The 18657-nt window shown below is 34.9% G+C and overlaps 1 protein-coding gene and 1 pseudogene across 1 annotated transcript; one reads left to right on the top strand and one right to left on the bottom strand.

The window, feature by feature from the left end:
• LOC111388770 overlaps positions 1–11168 on the top strand; it is a 19546-nt pseudogene extending 8378 nt beyond the window's left edge.
• A 2007-nt stretch (positions 11169–13175) lies between these two features.
• On the bottom strand, positions 13176–18302 carry LOC111388759 (J domain-containing protein spf31-like). The gene is made up of 9 exons (XM_023013555.1): positions 18157–18302; positions 17123–17213; positions 16965–17025; positions 16137–16214; positions 15188–15261; positions 14780–14893; positions 14597–14704; positions 13634–13672; positions 13176–13540 (listed from the first exon to the last, which is right to left on the bottom strand). Exons 1-9 carry the CDS (start codon positions 18258–18260, stop codon positions 13454–13456), a joined length of 756 nt encoding a protein of 251 aa, XP_022869323.1. The 5' UTR covers positions 18261–18302; the 3' UTR covers positions 13176–13453.
• Between the last annotated feature and the right edge of the window lie 355 nt (positions 18303–18657).

Below are 18657 nucleotides of genomic sequence, written 5' to 3'. Positions count from 1 at the left end.
TTTGTGTACCTATTCTTAAAATTGGCACCCTTTTCAGGCCTTGAGATCTTGTTTATTAGGCTCAGTTCCCCACAGTTGGCATGTACTCAATTAATCCTCAGTTAAGCAAAATATTTGATACCTAAAAGTTCCAAGATTTTACTAATCAAACCTTTTAGATCAAACTATTTTTACAAAGAAAACTTATTCAACTATGAAAACTACAACATTATGTTCCTATAAAAAAAAAAACTACAACATTATGTTATTCCATTTTTAGTAACTTCAAATGCAGTTATTTAAACTTTCTCTATTTCATTTATTGCTGATTTTGGTAATACTTTGCACTTATAGAAGTGCCTGAAAATAGCTTGACCAAATATGCCACCAAGTTTCCTTCTTATGGAAGATGTGCTCTCAGCCTTTTACATGATCTGAATATGTTTTCCTTGTATCGTTTGCTGAATATTGCATGTTTCCTTGCCCAGGTACGCAACTGCAAGTGCACGATCTGATGGTCTTCTTCTACTTTGTGGAGGGAGGGACGCAAGTAGCGTGGTTAGTGAGATTTCTGACACTGTTGCATCATGGATGGATTATTATCGACCTAGATTGTGTGTGCATTATTTAGTTAGATTTGATTGTGGATTTCTTTATTTGCTGTCTTGGAATAATCTTTCTGCTGGCTTACGCGGATATATTGACATGATTTTTGAAAAGGATTTTAGGGGGTTGTTCATATATTCATTAGGGGGTTGTTCATATATTCATTAGGAGGTTGTAATAGGTCGTGACTCTACTACAGTAACTGATTTTCATGTGCACGTATTAAGATTAGATGGGATTTTTAAGCCGTTGGTCAACAACATAAGAAATTTCACTAGTTTAAGCTGAAACTTAATTGAAGTGTAAAATCTTTTGGTGCTAATACTTTTCATTTGAAATTTGATTAGATTTTGAATTCCCCTTATTTTGCAAAATTTAAGAATCCTCTAGTCATGCATGATTTGTATTCTTTAGGATCTCATGCTATAATTGCTTTAATGTAGACGTGATTTTGTTGTGCATTTATAGTTCAAATTAAATGAATCAATAGTTGTCATGCAAAGACAAGGATATAAAAAATTAGAGGAATGACATAAGAGAGCATTTAGTTCCCGTAATGGAATTATTAAAACCGTTAATGTATGACACATAACGCTGGACTTGCGAGCAAAGACCTATGTGCATAAGTTCTCTGGGTAGATTATTATGTAACAATTTGACAAGAAGAAGAAATAAACTTTATAATTAATAAACACACGATTGGCTTATCTACGTAAGTTTCAATGAAATTAATGCAACCATATCAGGCAATGTTATTTATGGTCTATATTATTCTCTTCTAACATGTTCTTGTGAGATTGCATCATTCTTTGTGAATTCTTCAGGTCTGTGCAACATATGTTCTGACTACCCATTCTTTTTCTTTTTTTTTTTTAATTTTATTTTATTATGATCGTAGATCCATATCGACATCCTCATTTATGATATGCCTATCTTTTAGAAGCTATCTTAAAATCACATAGCATCCTTGTAGCAGCACTTATCCATTTTTTTCCATTTCTGTTATATGCAGTCCATCATTTTCAAGTTGTCATTTCATATATTAGTAATAGAGACTAAACGCCTAAAACAATCAGGGGAACATGATACAATATTTGTGTCACGATATTGTTATTCCTACTTTGTCAAAAAGATATTCTATATATTTCATCTTAGTTATACATAAAGCAATTAGATTGCAAAGTTCACTTCCGAAGTTCTGCTATACATTATATCCTCCTTAGTCTTATTAGTTGAAATTATTTTTAACAAACTTTCATCAAAGACATCATCCTCAATGTTTTGTAAGTTCATACATGACTAATTTAGATAGATAAGGTCATTGTAGAATCTCGACACAAGCCTTAATTAATAGGAAATTGGAATACTTTTGTCCCCACTGGATCTCTTACCCTCGACAACTCCTTCATACATATCTCTTTCGATTTTAATGTATCTAACAGAAATTACATTGCCTCTAGCACCCACAATTGCATTGCCTTTGGCGCCCTAGTCCATATGACATGATTTTTTAATCTAATTTAATAAAAAATCACATGCAAGAGTATGTGATCTTAAAAGTCAAAATTTCCATGTAGACTTACCTTTTCTTCATGTGACCATTCAAATCTTCCCAAACCAAGATCTTATCTCAACTGGAGGTTGAATAAATTAAACCCCATCCACGGCTTTCTAAGATCATAGATTTGTTGCATTTTTAGCCCTATTAGTGATGCATACATGGTAGGCTTTATCAACTGTTCTCTTAGCATAAACTTATCCTGTATAATTTTTTCTCGTACTCGTTTAATTTGTACTGCATCTTCAATTCCAATTCAATGATTATTATTACCCCCTTTCTGCTCTCTCTTACACTCATCAACTTTTATATCCCATGTTCCCTCATTCGTTTGTCCCCTCTCCTACCCATTTTTCCTCCTGTAATGAGCTAAGTTGAGACTCTGAGGTGTCACATGTACTAGTTCTCTAATGCGTTTAAAGTTGGAATTTTTCCAGGTAAATCAGTAAGGACATTTGACTTCTGATTGCTATTATCAACAGACTCGTATTATTAGTTTTTCAACTTGTATCGTTGCCACATTTTCTACTATCCTCATTTGACCTTCTGTTGAAATGATCTTATGCAGCCGTTGGCTAGTGCTTATGGGCTTGCCAAACATAGAGATGGTCGTTGGGAATGGGCCATTGCTCCTGGGGTCTCACCATCTCCCAGATATCAACATGCTGCAGTAAGTTCCTTTATTGATTAGTGAAATTGTCAGCTTAATTGGTCGTAGATATTTAGGGTTCATTACAGAAAACAAAGAACATTGTCCTTTTCTTTTACTTGGGCAAAATCCTAGATCATTTTTCGTTGGCCTCTCTAGGTTTTTGTCAATGCTCGTCTTCATGTATCTGGTGGGGCCCTTGGTGGTGGACATATGGTGGAGGACTTGTCAAGTGTGGCTGGTACTTTTGTTTTTTAATTATCTGTTATTGTTTCTTTTTCCCTTTCTTTCTCTATAGAAAATTTTAATTGCTCACTAGAAATACTATGTTCCATCAACTTCTCAAAAATACTTTGCATGTTGTCTTTTCTGTATAGTTCTGGATACTGCCGCGGGAGTTTGGTGCGATACAAAGTCTGTTGTTACTAGCCCGAGGACTGGCAAGTACAGTGCTGATGCTGCCGGTGGGGGTGCAGAAGTTGAATTGACGAGGCGCTGTAGGCATGCCGCGGCTGCTGTTGGTGACTTGATTTTCATGTATGGTGGTCTACGCGGTGGTAAGACACAAACCCAAACTTATGTTTTATTCGTAATGAGTTACGATTTTGAGGTGGTGGAGAATAGGATTTTTTTTTTATTAATCTACATGTGTTACATAATCATGTCTTCTGGAGCCACTTGCAAACCATTAGTTCTTTTATCCCATTGTTATATATGGAGGAAGAAGTTGGTTTTATTTAGGAGAAATTTGGTATCCTTGGTATATATGGGTCATTCCAATTATGTGTGCCTTCTGTGAGTCTTACTGGGATAATTTGATCTGTTATCGCTGTCATTCATTAAACTCCATTGTCTAAGATCACAGACATGCATTACATGAGCAATATATTATGTGATTCTTTATGTTCCAGCAACCTCTATTATGGTGTACTATAAAAGTAGAAAAAAGCAACTGTATTTAGAAAAAGAGGTTGGACTTGATTTCTAGGATAACTTAGTGTAAGATGGATGTATTAGTTTAATATAAATGCTCTCTCCTTGAGAAGTATACTAGCAGATGTACCGTATAATCGACGACTCACTTTGACTGAGAGAATCATGAGGATGATGGTGGGACTTTTATCCGGAGAAAGACTGTGTGTGAATTAATATTGTGGCTACAAAAATCTTTAGTACTTAATCCTCTCAAAAACCACGGTCCATGCACAAGCCTTTGTCTTAGAGAGTAGTTTGGAATTCCAAAGGAGGGCGGACGAATGGAATGAATTGGCATTTAAACACAAGCACAAACCGAACATCTATAGATGAATAGTCAGACGTCTCCAAACTTCAATCCTATGATATTTTAGTGGACACCTTTCCAAGTTTGTTAAGAAGTTGAACCTTTTTAAGAACGCGTGCACATTTTTTTGGACTGCCATCCTGGTTAGAAGACTGACAATAGGAGATCTGTAGCAATTTTTCCATTTAAGTTGCCTCTTTTTAGTGGCATGTTAAAATTAATTTATTACCTGATATCATCCAGAAGCATCTTTCCTACCATTGTTCCGGTGTTAATTATATAAGTTGGCTCTTATATGGATTTTTGACTTTTACAATTCCATGCCCTAGTTTGGAACCTATTTCAATTGCCACACAGAAATTACAGTGATAATGAATGTTGCACTATTTTATTTTTAGGTTTTCTTTGGAACTCTAATTTTTGGGGCCTAGATCATATATTACTTGTCTGGTTTGTTTGATGCTGGGGAGATACATTGATCTGAATATAGTCTCGCTTAAAGAAGATTACACCAGCACATTGATTATGTCCCAAATTGAGTATTTAGAAAGTTGAACAGATTAGATCTTCAAGTTGCCAATTTTTTATACGAGTTAGTTCTCACTTCTTACGTTGTATAAAAATTCTAGTATGGAAGAACATGGACTCAAATTGTATCAACTGTTTGCATACTTATGTTTGTAGGAGTGTTGCTTGATGACTTGCTTGTCGCTGAAGATCTGGCTGCTGCTGAAACAACTAGTGCAGCTTCTCGTGAAGCTGCAGCATCTGCTACATCCAATGAACAGCTAGGGAAGTTTTTAGGTGAATATGGATTTGCTGATGAGAGAAGGCCACTTGTGTCTGATGCTGCCGCTGATGGTGCAGTAGTGGTGGGAAGTCCTGTAGCTCCCCCTGTAAATGGTGATATGTTTACAGATATAAGCACAGAAAATGCAATTCTCCAAGGTTCCTGGTAGGTTTTCTAATAAATATTCACATTTGTTTTGTTCTGTTGTTACATTTCACTCAGTACTTTTTTAGTTGCCTCAAGTTACAGATACTAAATTTGACATTATCTGCAGAAGAGAAAACAAAGGGGTTGAGTACTTGGTTGAGGCTGCAGCTGCTGAAGCCGAAGCTATTACTGCTACATTAGCTGCTGCTAAAGCCCGACAAGTTAATGGAGAAGTCGAGCTGCCAGATAGAGATCGAGGGGCAGAGGCAACCCCTAGTGGGATACATATCTCTACCTTGATTAAGCCTGATTCGGCTTCATCAAATAGCTCTGCTCCAGCTGGAGTTAGGCTTCATCACCGTGCTGTATGTATCAGGATAACGAATCTATGACTTCATCTCAATTCATAGTCTGGTTGAAATGTAAACATGTTTCATCATATGCCATCAACATATTTGCAGGTTGTTATAGCTGCAGAGACTGGTGGAGCTGTAGGTGGCATGGTCAGACAGCTTTCTATCGATCAGTTTGAAAACGAAGGCCGACGAGTCAGTTATGGAACCCCAGAAAATGCCACAGCAGCAAGGAAACTTTTTGATCGACAAATGTCTATTAACAGTGTACCTAAAAAGGTACTTGTCTTCCTCCCCTACAATGGATTAAACTGTATCACTGACCATTATCCAGGGAATTTATTCCAGAAAAGCAATGAAGGAGTATCGATAATGAGTTGGTGAGTGAATTGAAAATGTAAATAATAGTTAGGTGGAATTGCCTAGAGATACATGCTTCCCCATTTAGTCTTGTATTATGACGTTGGATGGCATTGGAGTCTAACCACTCTGTGACACCTGGTTGAAGTCGGATACATTTGGTTGGCATTTCTTCCTTTAGAAATGTGAAAGCACGAGAAGTTCATCAAAGCATTATATTTTTCCATGTTATAAGATTTAGTTTTTTGAACTCCTAGTCTCATGTGATCTCTGATCCCCCCTCTACCAGGTGATTGCTCATCTTCTGAAACCTCGTGGCTGGAAGCCTCCAGTTCGTAGACAGTTTTTCTTGAATGGTGATGAGATAGCAGATCTTTGTGATGGTGCTGAGAGAATATTTGCTAGTGAACCTACTGTTCTACAGCTGAAGGCTCCTGTTAAAATATTTGGTGATTTACACGGGCAATTTGGGGATCTTATGCGTCTTTTTGACGAGTATGGATCTCCATCAACTGCTGGAGATATAGCGTAAATTTTCATCTTACTGCGTATCTACATGCTTTAGGTTCTTGATACCAAATTCATATATGTGAGAGAGTTTAATTTATCACATTAGCTATGATACATCCCTATGTCTTTCTTTTTTTTTCCTCAGTACTTCATAAGAAATGCCATTTGGAATGCAATTAGTAGATGCTATCAAAAAAATATTTGATTTCAATGTTCTTTGTGTGTTATATCAGATTGGCTAACCATTCTGATTGTTTAGATTAGTATTTGTAACTCCTTTGAAACTTGTAGTTATTATGCCTTGATTCCATTCTTCTGGTTCACTGTAGAAGCATGCACTATCTTTGTATTGAAGGCCTTCTGAGAAAGCATAAGTGAGCAAGATCTTTTTTCCCCTTCCAAAACTTTCTTGTCATACTTAAGCCTTTTCTCAAAGCAACTTATGGATCATGAGTTTTTATAATCTTATAATCATCACAACCTTATTTATGGATGTCTGCTGTAAGTAAGTTTTGAGAAGTTACATCAACAATAATGTCAATACCATAAAAAAACTATTTGGATTCATTGCTTCCTGATTGTGGACACTTTGCAAAATTTGGCTTCATATTTTTCCTTGTTTCAAAATCTGTAGTCTCTTTCACCTTCCGACACTCACTTGTAAGTGCTTCGTCTGAATTCAATTTTTTCGGTGTTCTTGCTTTCTTTTAATACCTTTTTAGCCAACAGAAATTTGTAGATCTCTTACATTTCCTTCGCCTCTCAGATAGCTATGCTAAATTAACATCTCTATAATTTCACTCCTTAGCCTGCCATTTTTCTAATTTACAAGGGATTTCAAATGTAGGCGTCTCAAAATAGTGCTGCTTAGAAAATAGTTTTTGGTTTTGGTTTTAGGACACGAAAACATTGTAGATCAAGTATTCAACATTGTAAATACCATTGATTAGAAGAGAGATGCCTTTGTATTCTTTTGGTGTGCTTTTGAATGATTACCTGTGTTGCATCATCAATTCTTGTTGCATCTTGTTATACCCATGGATGAGGAGTTTAAACTGGTTACGTGGATAGTAACTTATTAACTTGGGGGTTAGAAGATGTGACCTTAATGGATAGGATGCAGTTGTTTGAGGCTATGGGAATGGATTTTTCCAAGTGAAAACCTTTTATGTGCTTTATATAGATACTGCAATCCTTCCCTTAGCAAGCTATGTGACGGTTGGGCACCTACAATGCATCTTTTGTTTAGACAGGTGGGCTAACTGGTTTTTGACCATTGACCAATAAGAAGGAAGCACAAAAAAGGATTAATAGGTTGCTGCTCCATTTCATATGCTTGTGACTTACAGCCAGTATCTTTCTTCTTGTTCTGGGTCTTATAGTTTCAGGTTGCCTTTTATTATTATTATTATTATTATTATTATTATTATTATTATTATTATTATTATTATTTTAAATTTCAATGCATTTTTTGGTCTTTATTCTAGTTTTGTGTTGCCTGTGCAGTTTTCCCCCATTTAAAATGCAATTCTGGAAAAGATCAGTTTACTTTTCTAAAATATTTAAAATTGTCAATAAAATTTTAGTCCATTTTACACTACTAATACTGAATGGGCGAAAACTGTGCTCTCTCTCAAATAAGATATCGGTTCATCTGTCTGCCTAGTGTCCCATGATTATATGTGAAAAGCACTCACTAAATTGTTGTCTATATTTAGTTTGATTCTGTTGCGATTATATCTGAACTATTTCATTGATTGTCAAAGTTTGTCCACTTTTTTGTGATACTAAGTTATAGAAATAATTATCAGATATATAGATTTTCTCTTCTTGGGAGATTATGTTGATCGCGGCCAACACAGCTTGGAAACAATAACTCTTCTCCTAGCTTTGAAGGTACTTCGCTTGTCTATCACTATAGCAATTTTCGTTTCATATTCCGTCCATAATGAACTGATCTAATGCTTTCTCATGAAAATAAATGAATTCGCAGGTTGAGCATCCCCATCAAATACATTTAATTCGCGGAAATCATGAAGCTGCAGATATCAATGCACTTTTTGGGTTTCGAATTGAGTGCATTGAACGCATGGTAAATTATAGTAGGATTTATAAGATTTTCTCTCATTTCTGAATAAAGTTGTTCTTAAGACTGTATGAAACAGGGCGAGAGAGATGGGGTCTGGGTATGGCAGCGGATAAACAGATTGTTCAACTGGCTTCCTCTGGCCGCATTAATTGAGAAAAAAATTATTTGTACGCATGGTGGTATTGGAAGATCAATGAACCATGTGGAACAAATTGAGAATATTCAGCGTCCAATTACGATGGAAGCAGGATCAATTGTCCTTATGGATTTGTTGTGGTTAGTGCATGTCTGTCCTTGCTATGTTTTTGTTATAATTCTTCTATTTTTCCATAATTCTAGTATTATAAGTGAATATTTATTTGTAGGTCTGATCCCACAGAAAATGACAGTGTAGAAGGATTACGACCAAATGCAAGAGGTCCTGGATTGGTTACCTTTGGGGTAGGGGTTTTCTTTTTTCTTTTTTCTTGGTTAGTTTCTTCAATTCTGATTATTTAGGTATATGTGATGACTATTATGCACCCATTTTTTTACTATGATTATACTAGTCATCCCTCTCTCTCTCTCTCTCTCTCTCTCTCTCTCTCTCTCAAAGTTGGTGTGTGTTGTTTGGTGAACGATTTATCATGCGGGGAAAGGTAACTCAAGATATGAAGATGTGACAATGAACAAAGTAACGCGTAATATCATCTGGGATTTGTAAATTCTATTGAAGATATAAATGGTAACTATACTAGAAAGATATGAGCTTCATATAGAGGAAATCTATTGGTATAGATGGATTCCCTGTCTAAATGTCCAGATGAGTTAGTTATCATGTCATGTTGCTGATGATATTATTCAATTACCTCTGAGAGTAAAAGGGTGCGTGGTAAATGGAGGAATAATATAACTTAGGGTGAGTTTAATTATCAATATTTTCTATGAAAAATGTATTTTTTCATCCAAATTCCTATTGTTGTGCTGTTTGATTGACATTTTTTTCAATAGAAAACATTTCCCTACTTTTGATCACGTGACCATATTTTCCTCAAATTCAAGGAAAATATTTTTGTTAGAGGGAGTAAGATTTTATTTTCCAAGAAATTCGTTCTCTCATCTACCTACCAATAAAAAATGGACAAGTGTAATATTTTGTGGGTTGAAAACTAAGGCAATCAAACACACATTTAATTAATAATTTCCATAAAATAAGTTGTAGGCAATTGAATTGTTTAGAATTTATTTCCTTTCCATGCAAATTATATGCTTGCAATGAAACGCACATTTATATATTTATAAGAATAAAGATGGGTTGAAAATACAAGAGAGGGTAGTTGAGTTTGATTAAGGTCTAATTCACAGGAAATAAAAAAATAAGGAAGATCTAGAGATGTTTCGTGTAAATTTAGAAGTTCAAGTGAAGTATTCTATGGATGTTGAAGGATTTTTTTTTTATTTTTTTTATTTTTAATATTAAAAATGAAAATAGTAATGTTATTAATGATATGTACCATATTAGATGCTGGTTTACAATAGGAGAATTTATTTGGTTTCCTTAAGAGTTAAAACGTTTTGGCTCATACAAGTTTCTGTTTTGCAGCCTGATCGTGTAATGGAATTTTGTAATAACAATGATCTTCAATTGATTGTTCGAGCACATGAATGTGCGATGGATGGTTTTGAAAGATTTGCTCAGGGTCATTTAATTACTCTCTTTTCAGCCACAAATTACTGCGGTATGTCCCTGAATGATTAAATAATTACTTATTGCTTGAATAATGACACTAGTAGATCAGCCAATCAATTTTTTATTTTTCTCAGTTAGACTTGATCTCTGAAGTTTCAACTATAATATTCTTCTGCAGGTACTGCAAATAATGCTGGTGCTATATTGGTTTTGGGAAGAGATTTAGTGGTGGTTCCAAAACTTATTCATCCGTTGCCACCTGCAATTTCATCTCCAGAAACCTCACCCGATCACCATACAGAAGATACGTGGATGCAGGTGATAATGTATCTTTCAGTTTTGTGATGTGTTACTTTTCCATTCAGTTTCTTCTCATCTCTTGCCGAGATAATTTTACTTGTGCTGTCAAACTAGGAGCTTAATGCTAACAGACCACCTACGCCAACCAGAGGGCGTCAACAAGTTACTAACGACCGAGGTTCTGTAGCTTGGGTCTAGATCACGCTCTCGGGTGGTTTTCCTATACGTCTTCAAGACCCTATTCTAAAACCCGGAACTTCCAATCATTTGTACATAGCATGATGCAATGTGATGATTCCTGGAACATCTGTATCCACTTGTGGCGGGCGAGGGACTTGAAGGCTTTGGACTCACAGTATCTTTCATGCACTTCAAACGTTGCCAGATGATGAAGAGACAAGTTTACCAAGGCAAGTTTTTCGACTTCTTTTCAGCAGTCCAGAGTTTCCAAAAATTTACTCATAAATGAGGCTCAAACATGTAGAAGTTACAGCGTTTGTCATTTCTTCCTTCAGTGGGAAGATTGTGTATTTCTTGTTAGTCCTATATTCTTTTGTTCCACAGGTAATTTTTTTTTCCTGCTTTTGAAGGACCCCAAGGTCCCTAATACGTGATTGGTGAGAGAGATACGGTGTAAAGATCTTGTTCATTCATGTATAATAGAGATTAGAGGGTGTGGCTGGGTTGTGCAATTTGTGTTTTTACTCTACAAATGTATCCTACGAGTGAAAATTAAGTAGCTATTTTTATTTTTTTTTCTTTAGCAGTGGCTGGTATGCCATTAGGTTTTTATGATTTCAGTGCAAATTAGTATCCTGTTTTTTATGATCTCAATGAAACCTTTTATACGATAAAATTTGGGTATTGTTATTTCCATCAATAATTTTTATGTGTCTATCCCGCTCTCAGTTCATCGTTATTAAAATTTTAAATTTTATAAAAAATGCTACATTTATTCATTTAAATTATACATCCGCACCAAATTTCAATACAAATATTCCCATTTTCTGTTCTCAAATTTTCATCCATCTCAATAATTTACAAGTTATTAGGAAACTATCATATGTTGAGGCAAGAATAGGTAAACTATCTATATGTTAAACAACACATGGATAAATTAGAGATCTTGATAAAAACGAAAGGAAGAAGAAATGCAACCAATTTTAAAAAGTTAGGAATGTCAATGAGTTGAGTTGAGCTGGCTTGTGAATCGAAATCCTTAGCTTGGGCTTAGTGTCCGAGCTTTTTTTGGGGCTTGAGCTTTGGAAAATGAGGCTCGACTCGAGTTTTCAGCTCAGGTCTTTTCGAGTCGAGTTGAGTAGGCTCACTTTTATTTTTATTTTTTTAATATACAGGTAGCAAGCCTACTGCCTTATTTAAGGCAGCAACGTTAAAAGGTTGCTAGCTTCAAGATGTGCTGCCTTGAATATATATATTTTTTATTTTTATAAAGGCCCACAAGCCACACAGATCGGCTCGGGCTTGACTCGGCAACCCAAATTGGGGCTCAGGCTTTTTTGGGGCCAAGCCACGAGGCAGCCCGAGCCGATTAGCCAGAGTGCCATCTCTAAAACAAGTTCATGTCTTTTTTTTTTACAGTTAACAAAAGTGCTTGTCTAGTTCTAATTCTTCTGGACAAATCTAGAAAATTACTCAATAATCAAAACAAAAACAAGTGCATTGAATGAAAATACAAAATTATTAAAAAGAAAAGAAAGACATTAAAGTTGCATATAATCCTCGAGCGAGTTAAGTACAAAAGGGATATTTTCAACAAAAAGTCCACTTTTAAGAGTGAAAATTCAGAAAGTTGCAATTTTGTGACTGCGTAGCTATTTGCAAAAGCCCAGACGCAAGAAAAGATTAAAATTTTTACAAAATATTTCGTGGATTCATGGGGGAAAAATGAAATTGCTACATTATCATTGAATAATAATTTAGTGGGAAGACAAAGTAGAAAATTTTGAAAAAGCAATGAGATGATTAAATTAGTCCTTAACTAAAGATTTTGTTATGCAATTGAGACTTGTGATAGCAACAGCAATATGGATATATGTTGATAAGATGAGAAATTTATTGTCCTAAAAATTTTCTCCCCTCTCAACAATTTCCTCCATCATAGAAAATGGGAATCTTTGCATTGGAATTCGAAGAGCCAAGGGCAGGGGTGGCTTTGGTGGACATCAGATGCCATTACTGTTTAAAGAACCTTTTCTTTGCAGATCATAGCATTAAGTCTTGGTGTGGATCAGGGATGTATGGCAATAGAAAGTGATGGCCGACCTATCCTAAAGTGGATAGATTTAGAATAATATATTTTACTTAATTTTATTTGTCTATTTAAGTAAATATTCTTGAGGTTAGAAATGTAATATAATTTCCTTGGATAAAAGAACGTAAATCAATTCAGCTTAAAATTCATCATCTATTCCTATTCATCGATTTAATCCAGATCTGATATTTACAATTCTATTTTGAACAGTTGTTTTTCTAAAGAAGTGGATGAATATATAAGTCAGACAAAAAATAGCTGCTCCCTCAAAATTTTAAACTTTCGATTTGCGACAAAGGTGCCTAGTTGGAATCCCATTCTAACTTGGGATTCCTCTAGTTCCGAATGTTCCAGCTACAGGAGAACGAGGAAAAATAATTTCTTCCTTTTTCAACTGTTATTTAACATACGGTTGCATTTAGGGAATTGCAGTATGCTATAGGTTTTAACAAAATTAAAAAAAGTTTTAATAATAAATAAATAAACCTAGCCAGCATATAAATTTCATTGACATTTGCTTGAACTGTAAAATTTAAATATTTATATTATCATATCAATTGAGAGATTAAAGAAACAAGTCATAAAAAATGCCTTTAATCAAGGAACCAATATACTGTCTAATCATATTAGTCGAACTATTATTATCAAGGCAAAACTATGTTATAGCAGCCATTACAATATTCAATCTACAAAGGTGATATTTAAGAAGCTATTACACTAGGAATTATACATTTCCGAATATGTCAATAGATTAAAATGCATGTACTTTTACATAACAGGGCCATGATGAATGGGACAGTAATCAAGTCACTAAAATTTGATATAATTGTAAGCAAAGCCTTCTCTAGCTTAAGTCGGTTAATGATCAATAAGCAGGCGCCAGAGATAATCAGCCTCGTTTCACAGGTCTTTGAACGTAGGATTTGTTTGGATCTTCCGTCTTCAGCTTTGGAGGCCGAATCTCTCCTTTCTTGACCTGCACAAGTACAAAAAAGAAATTGGTGAAACGCAATAAATAATCCTTCCACAACTACAAGTACCCTAAATGAAAGCAGCAGTGAAGTCTCACCTTCTTTCCACCTTTCATAAAGTCTCTCCAACTGGAAACCTGGTGTAAAATAGAGATAGTCAACCATAAAGAATGAAAAGCTCATTTCATGGAATTTAAGGATCCTGTACCGAATAAATGAACCACAAGCTACAATGTCTAGTCCAGAGTCTATGAAAAATGGCAGATGTCCATGCAAATACCGAGAGAAATACTACCCGAGGGCAAAGCGTATGGGATGAGACGATTTTGTTCAAGTTTGACCAAAATAGTTATGTCCTAATAAAAATGGCCTCAAGTTGGGAAGGGAGGAAGAAATGCCAATGAAAGAAATGTCCAGACTTTTTGCATCAAGGATGGAAAACCAGAATGTGCATCATTATTTTCTGAAGTTTGATGACACAGTGGTCAACTTTTATTTGGGTCTATCAAAAAAGAAGAAGTGAATACTGAGGACAAGATAGAGAATCATCAACAGTTAACTGCATATATTGGTAGTTCCATTATCCACAATATTGCAAGCAATACTGATGGGTTAACACCAGCAACCAACATTTGCAGCACATATTTCCCCTCATCTAACTTTCCAATTCTTCCATCTTTCTTCCATACCAACCAGCATACAAATTTCTTGCACAATCAAATTACAAGGTTTCAACATGAGAATATGCCTACTTGCAATTTTTAAATATTCACATGCACAAATGGCATATAGAATATAAACAAGCAGCCTTGACAACAAAATCACGTTGCAACACAATGCGTGCTGAATAAGAATACAACCTGGTAGACCCAGGGCCAACATTACCGAATCATATTGCATGCTAGAACAAGATATAAAATGGATAATTCCATAAATTATGTTGTATGAAACTGTATTATTTAGAATACAAGGTGGCAGACCCAGGTTCTTAATCATATTGCATGCTTGAACATGCTATAACATGGACAATTCCATAAAAATTATGTATGTATGAAACTAACCCTCTGTTCTCTTGTTCCTTCCCATTGCTCCTCGTGTTCACGCTTTCTTTTCCACATCTCTTTAGTTTCTTCCTCATCTTTCTTTAATCTACCTTCCTCCTCTGATATCTACGAAATTCAAAAATAGAATGTTGATATAGAAAGTAATCATCAAAGGTAGAACAAGTGCGGTGGTGCACATACCCTCATCTGCATTTTCCTTCTCCTCCATTCTTGATCTGTTAACAGTTCACGAACTTTTAATTTTAGTTTCTGTTGGAATTCCTCTGACCGTTCATATTCTTGCTCATATTTTCCCTGTATCATGTTTTCTTGAAAATAAGTCAATGAGTTGTTTGTCATCTAATCAGTAATCTTATTATAGTTATATATATAAATTTCAATCACAAATGGGTAAAGAAGTATTCTCTTTCTATATTTCTTCTCTTTCTTGCTGATCAGCAATAATGTTAGATATTGTGATGCAGGGGGGAAAGGTGAAGCACAGATTAAGGGCAAAAAAGCATATAACCTGTGAAAGCAGTACATTATCACCTCAGAACTTTGGTCAGTAAAAAATACTTGAGAGTAGTGTTGGTGTTAGTCAATTACCTCATCCACTAATGACTTCAATTTATTAGCAGTATCTTTTTTCAGCTGCTTTTTCCTTTTTGCTCTAAGCTCTTCTGCACTCCATAATTAGAACAGTGAGCGTTCTTCAAGATTAGTCATTTAATACAGAATAAGCAAAAGCCATAAAAATAATAATAATAAATAAAAAATGGAAAGATTACAAAGCTCCCAAAAAATTAAAGAAATAATGTTGCACATGGGAAAGGAACATCGAACACCAAATGAAAAGGAGAAAAAAAATTTAAGGGTAAGAAGAGTGAAAGAGAAAGCACACACCACAACTTATAAAGCATCACTATAATATAAAAATTTGAAAATTTCAAATTCCTAAGGGAAAAATAAGATTGGACTTTTATGTTCAATTAGAAAGGATGCATGGAAATTCAAGAATTTCACTAAAGGTTCAATCAAAAAATGATTGGAAGGGAGTGGAGAAGAACAACATAACAAAAGAGGAAGTTGTAATTGGGATTGTCATTTGTTGAACTGAACTATATCAAGGCTAGAGCGCACCACTAAGTTAACAGAAGAGAAAACTAATTATTAAATTGTGAGAACACGAAAGGATAGCTTCTTATAACAAATCTATACTTCTCAATATAAGACTTTTGAACTTGCGGGCATGGATCAACTTCTATGGTTGGCACATTAAGTTTCTCAACACAATATTTTCTGAAATAATGGGTTTGCTGCATTTGCATTTTATACAGGGTGTACCCTTGCTGGCACTAGATCAATCAAACATTACTCATTGACAAATAAACAAATCGTTCGTGTTTATATTCCATAAGATGAAGTGAAAAGATTAGTTGCTGGACTGAGAATATAAGCCCCAAAGCAGTGATAGTTTTTAAAGAATTTTTTAACAGAATAAAATAAGGGCAGCGCAAAACATGGAGTCCTCAACAAAAAATCAACTAGCACAAACCTTTTGCTGCATTAACTTGGTTCAAAAGATATTCCCTCTCTGCCGGCTCATGTAATATTTGTTGAGCTTTTGCTAATGCTGTTTAATAAACAAAGACAACATCAGCTCAAAATGGAAGCACAACTTTTAAGCACCTAAAAAAGTTGTAAAAAGAAATTTTGAATTCTACTGGAGTCTTGTCCCTGTAGTAGAAGAATGGACAAGAAATACTATACTGAGATGTTCAGTTGGCATGGAACTGATGCTGGAGACTATTGTCACGAATGCAGTAAAAGTTTATAATTACTGATAAAAATATACCATCTCCACTCAAATTCACATATTTTGATTCACTACTGTATCTATTAGAGGGAATACCACATTCGCCGATATGCTAATTATTTCCACCTCCTCGAATAGCAGTTTATCGACCGAACTAGTACTTAAACAAACTTTAAAATGCATATCCTAACTACAACAGCAACTTAACACCTGAAAACCTTCCAAATTGTGCACTATTTACCATAAACTAGACTAAAGAAAGTCTCAAATAATGAACACCCTAAAATCACAGAATTGGAGCAATTGATTGGTTAAAATGGAGTAAAAAGTGGGGAATAAACAGCTATTTGGTTCTCCCGAAAAGTCTACTTCTACTCCTATTTTTGACAAACAATGTTCTTTAACTGAAAAAGAATACATGTATGCACAGTCTTTCTCTGCGCATACATGCTATAGAATTAGAAACAACGTCATCGCCAGATTTCTGTAACAATTACAGAGGTCGCATAGAGTAGACTAAATCCATAATCACATACTTCCTACTAAAGCAAGAAGAGACTTATTTACCAGCAAATGCCTCCTTTGCTTGTGGATGTTTGCATTTATCAGGGTGAACTAGCAAAGACAACTGCAAGAGGGAAAATTAGTGTTAAACACATTTTGCGAATATTCGGAGATATTAATTATCAACAGAAATGGTCATTTGATATGATGAAAGAGATCACCTTACGATATTGCTTTTTCACTTCATCTATAGATGAATCAAATGGTAGGTTAAGATATTCAAATGCATTCAACTTGAAGCATGAAAGGATCCTACAGCAACCCAAAAGTGACAAAGATATGTTGGCTCAAGATGTAGAAATCAGAAACGTGGTGTGTGTGTGTGTGTGTTGGTGTCTGTCGATTTAAGTACACAAGTAGAAATCACAAATTGGAAGGATCAGGAACAGTCAATGTAAAAAGAGAATTCGGGAAAGATACAAACTCCATTTAAGATATTTAATATCCAACAAATCAATCCTTAGCCCCGACACTTTTATTTTGCGTTTAAACTAGTATTCTTTATATTGTCAATCCAATGGCATTCTAGCAAATTTTATAGATTTATAGTATTAATCTTGGTGTAAGATCTGGTATCAGTTCAGTGGTCTGTTCAACTAATTTCCTTTGAAGGAGGTTTAACTCTTGACAGGGATGGAGAATTTGTGGAGTCCATACAAATAAGTGTACTTTTCTTTAATTAATTACACATTTAGCTGTTGATAGTTTACTAAGCTTTTAAAGCCTTTATGGGGATTATGGTACACAATCAAACCCATAATGTGACACATGGGGATCTAGGTGAGATGCTTAGTTATTCTCCTATTTTCTTTAATTAATCCACCATTCTTCTGAGGCAGGTCTGTTTGAATAAATAACTTTCCAGAACTCATGTCTAGAGATGAAAAAGGCAAATTGCCATTACACTAGCACTAACTTTTAAAAAATTCAGGATCAAATTTTTAACTTCATCAATCAAACGAGACAACACTTCTCGAACGATATATAGACATCACTCTAGTATACGAAAAGTAGAACTTAACCATAGCTCCATTCATTCCACAATAAATATGAAAATATCTTACCCGAGCTTCATATATTTTAGGAAATTCATAAACCAAAGAACAAAACTCAACCCTAACTGATACCAATTAAAATAAATTTTTTCCACCATAAATCAAAAACGAAAAATACGTAAAAATAAAATAAAAAAAACCTGCTGACTTCGTTCTCGCGCTCAACCTCGCTTACTTCAGCGAAGAATTGCTTTAGCAGCAAATCATCCGCAGCGGTGGAAGTTGCTCCACTGTTGTCCCCCATCGGGCATCGATTTGAAAAATGTTAGCTTTCTTTCCCAAAATAAACTGGAAATACGTATTTATTCAGATTTGGGCCTTAAAATTTGGGCCTGGTGGGCCCAACCCGTCCCTTGTTTCATTTACGGGTATTTTGTTCCCAACCTATGCGCAATTTAACATTGTCGCAATTCATATTTAACCTTTCAAAAATTAACATAGAATTCATTCTTGCTCAAAAAATTCATCACATTTGACAAGGAAGTTTTAATTGATTTTGAGAACCTTATTATCGGTTTCAAATTTCAATGATCCCTCAAGTGAGTATTTCTTCCATATTACTAGTTACCTTCATCCGTTACTCCAATCGATTTAATTCATAATTCTATCACTGAAAAAGTTCGTTGTACATTGATAGCTAC

The sequence above is a fragment of the Olea europaea genome, unplaced genomic scaffold, assembly GCF_002742605.1.
Source record: "Olea europaea var. sylvestris unplaced genomic scaffold, O_europaea_v1 scaffold528, whole genome shotgun sequence".
Taxonomy (NCBI): Eukaryota; Viridiplantae; Streptophyta; class Magnoliopsida; order Lamiales; family Oleaceae; genus Olea; species Olea europaea.
The sequence above is the reverse complement of the archived record's forward strand: the minus strand, read 5'-3'. Positions and strand labels throughout refer to the sequence as shown.

Bases quoted from the DNA above. Each gene is read 5' to 3' on its own strand.
- LOC111388759 (XM_023013555.1), bottom strand. From the start codon at position 18,260: ATGGGGGACAACAGTGGAGCAACTTCCACCGCTGCGGATGATTTGCTG. The intron at 16,215-16,964 runs GTAAATAAGTCT...TTTATTAAACAG, and splicing joins AGCAAAGGAGGCATTTGCTG to CATTAGCAAAAGCTCAACAA. The intron at 13,541-13,633 runs GTGAGACTTCAC...GTACTTGTGCAG, and splicing joins TTATGAAAGGTGGAAAGAAG to GTCAAGAAAGGAGAGATTCG.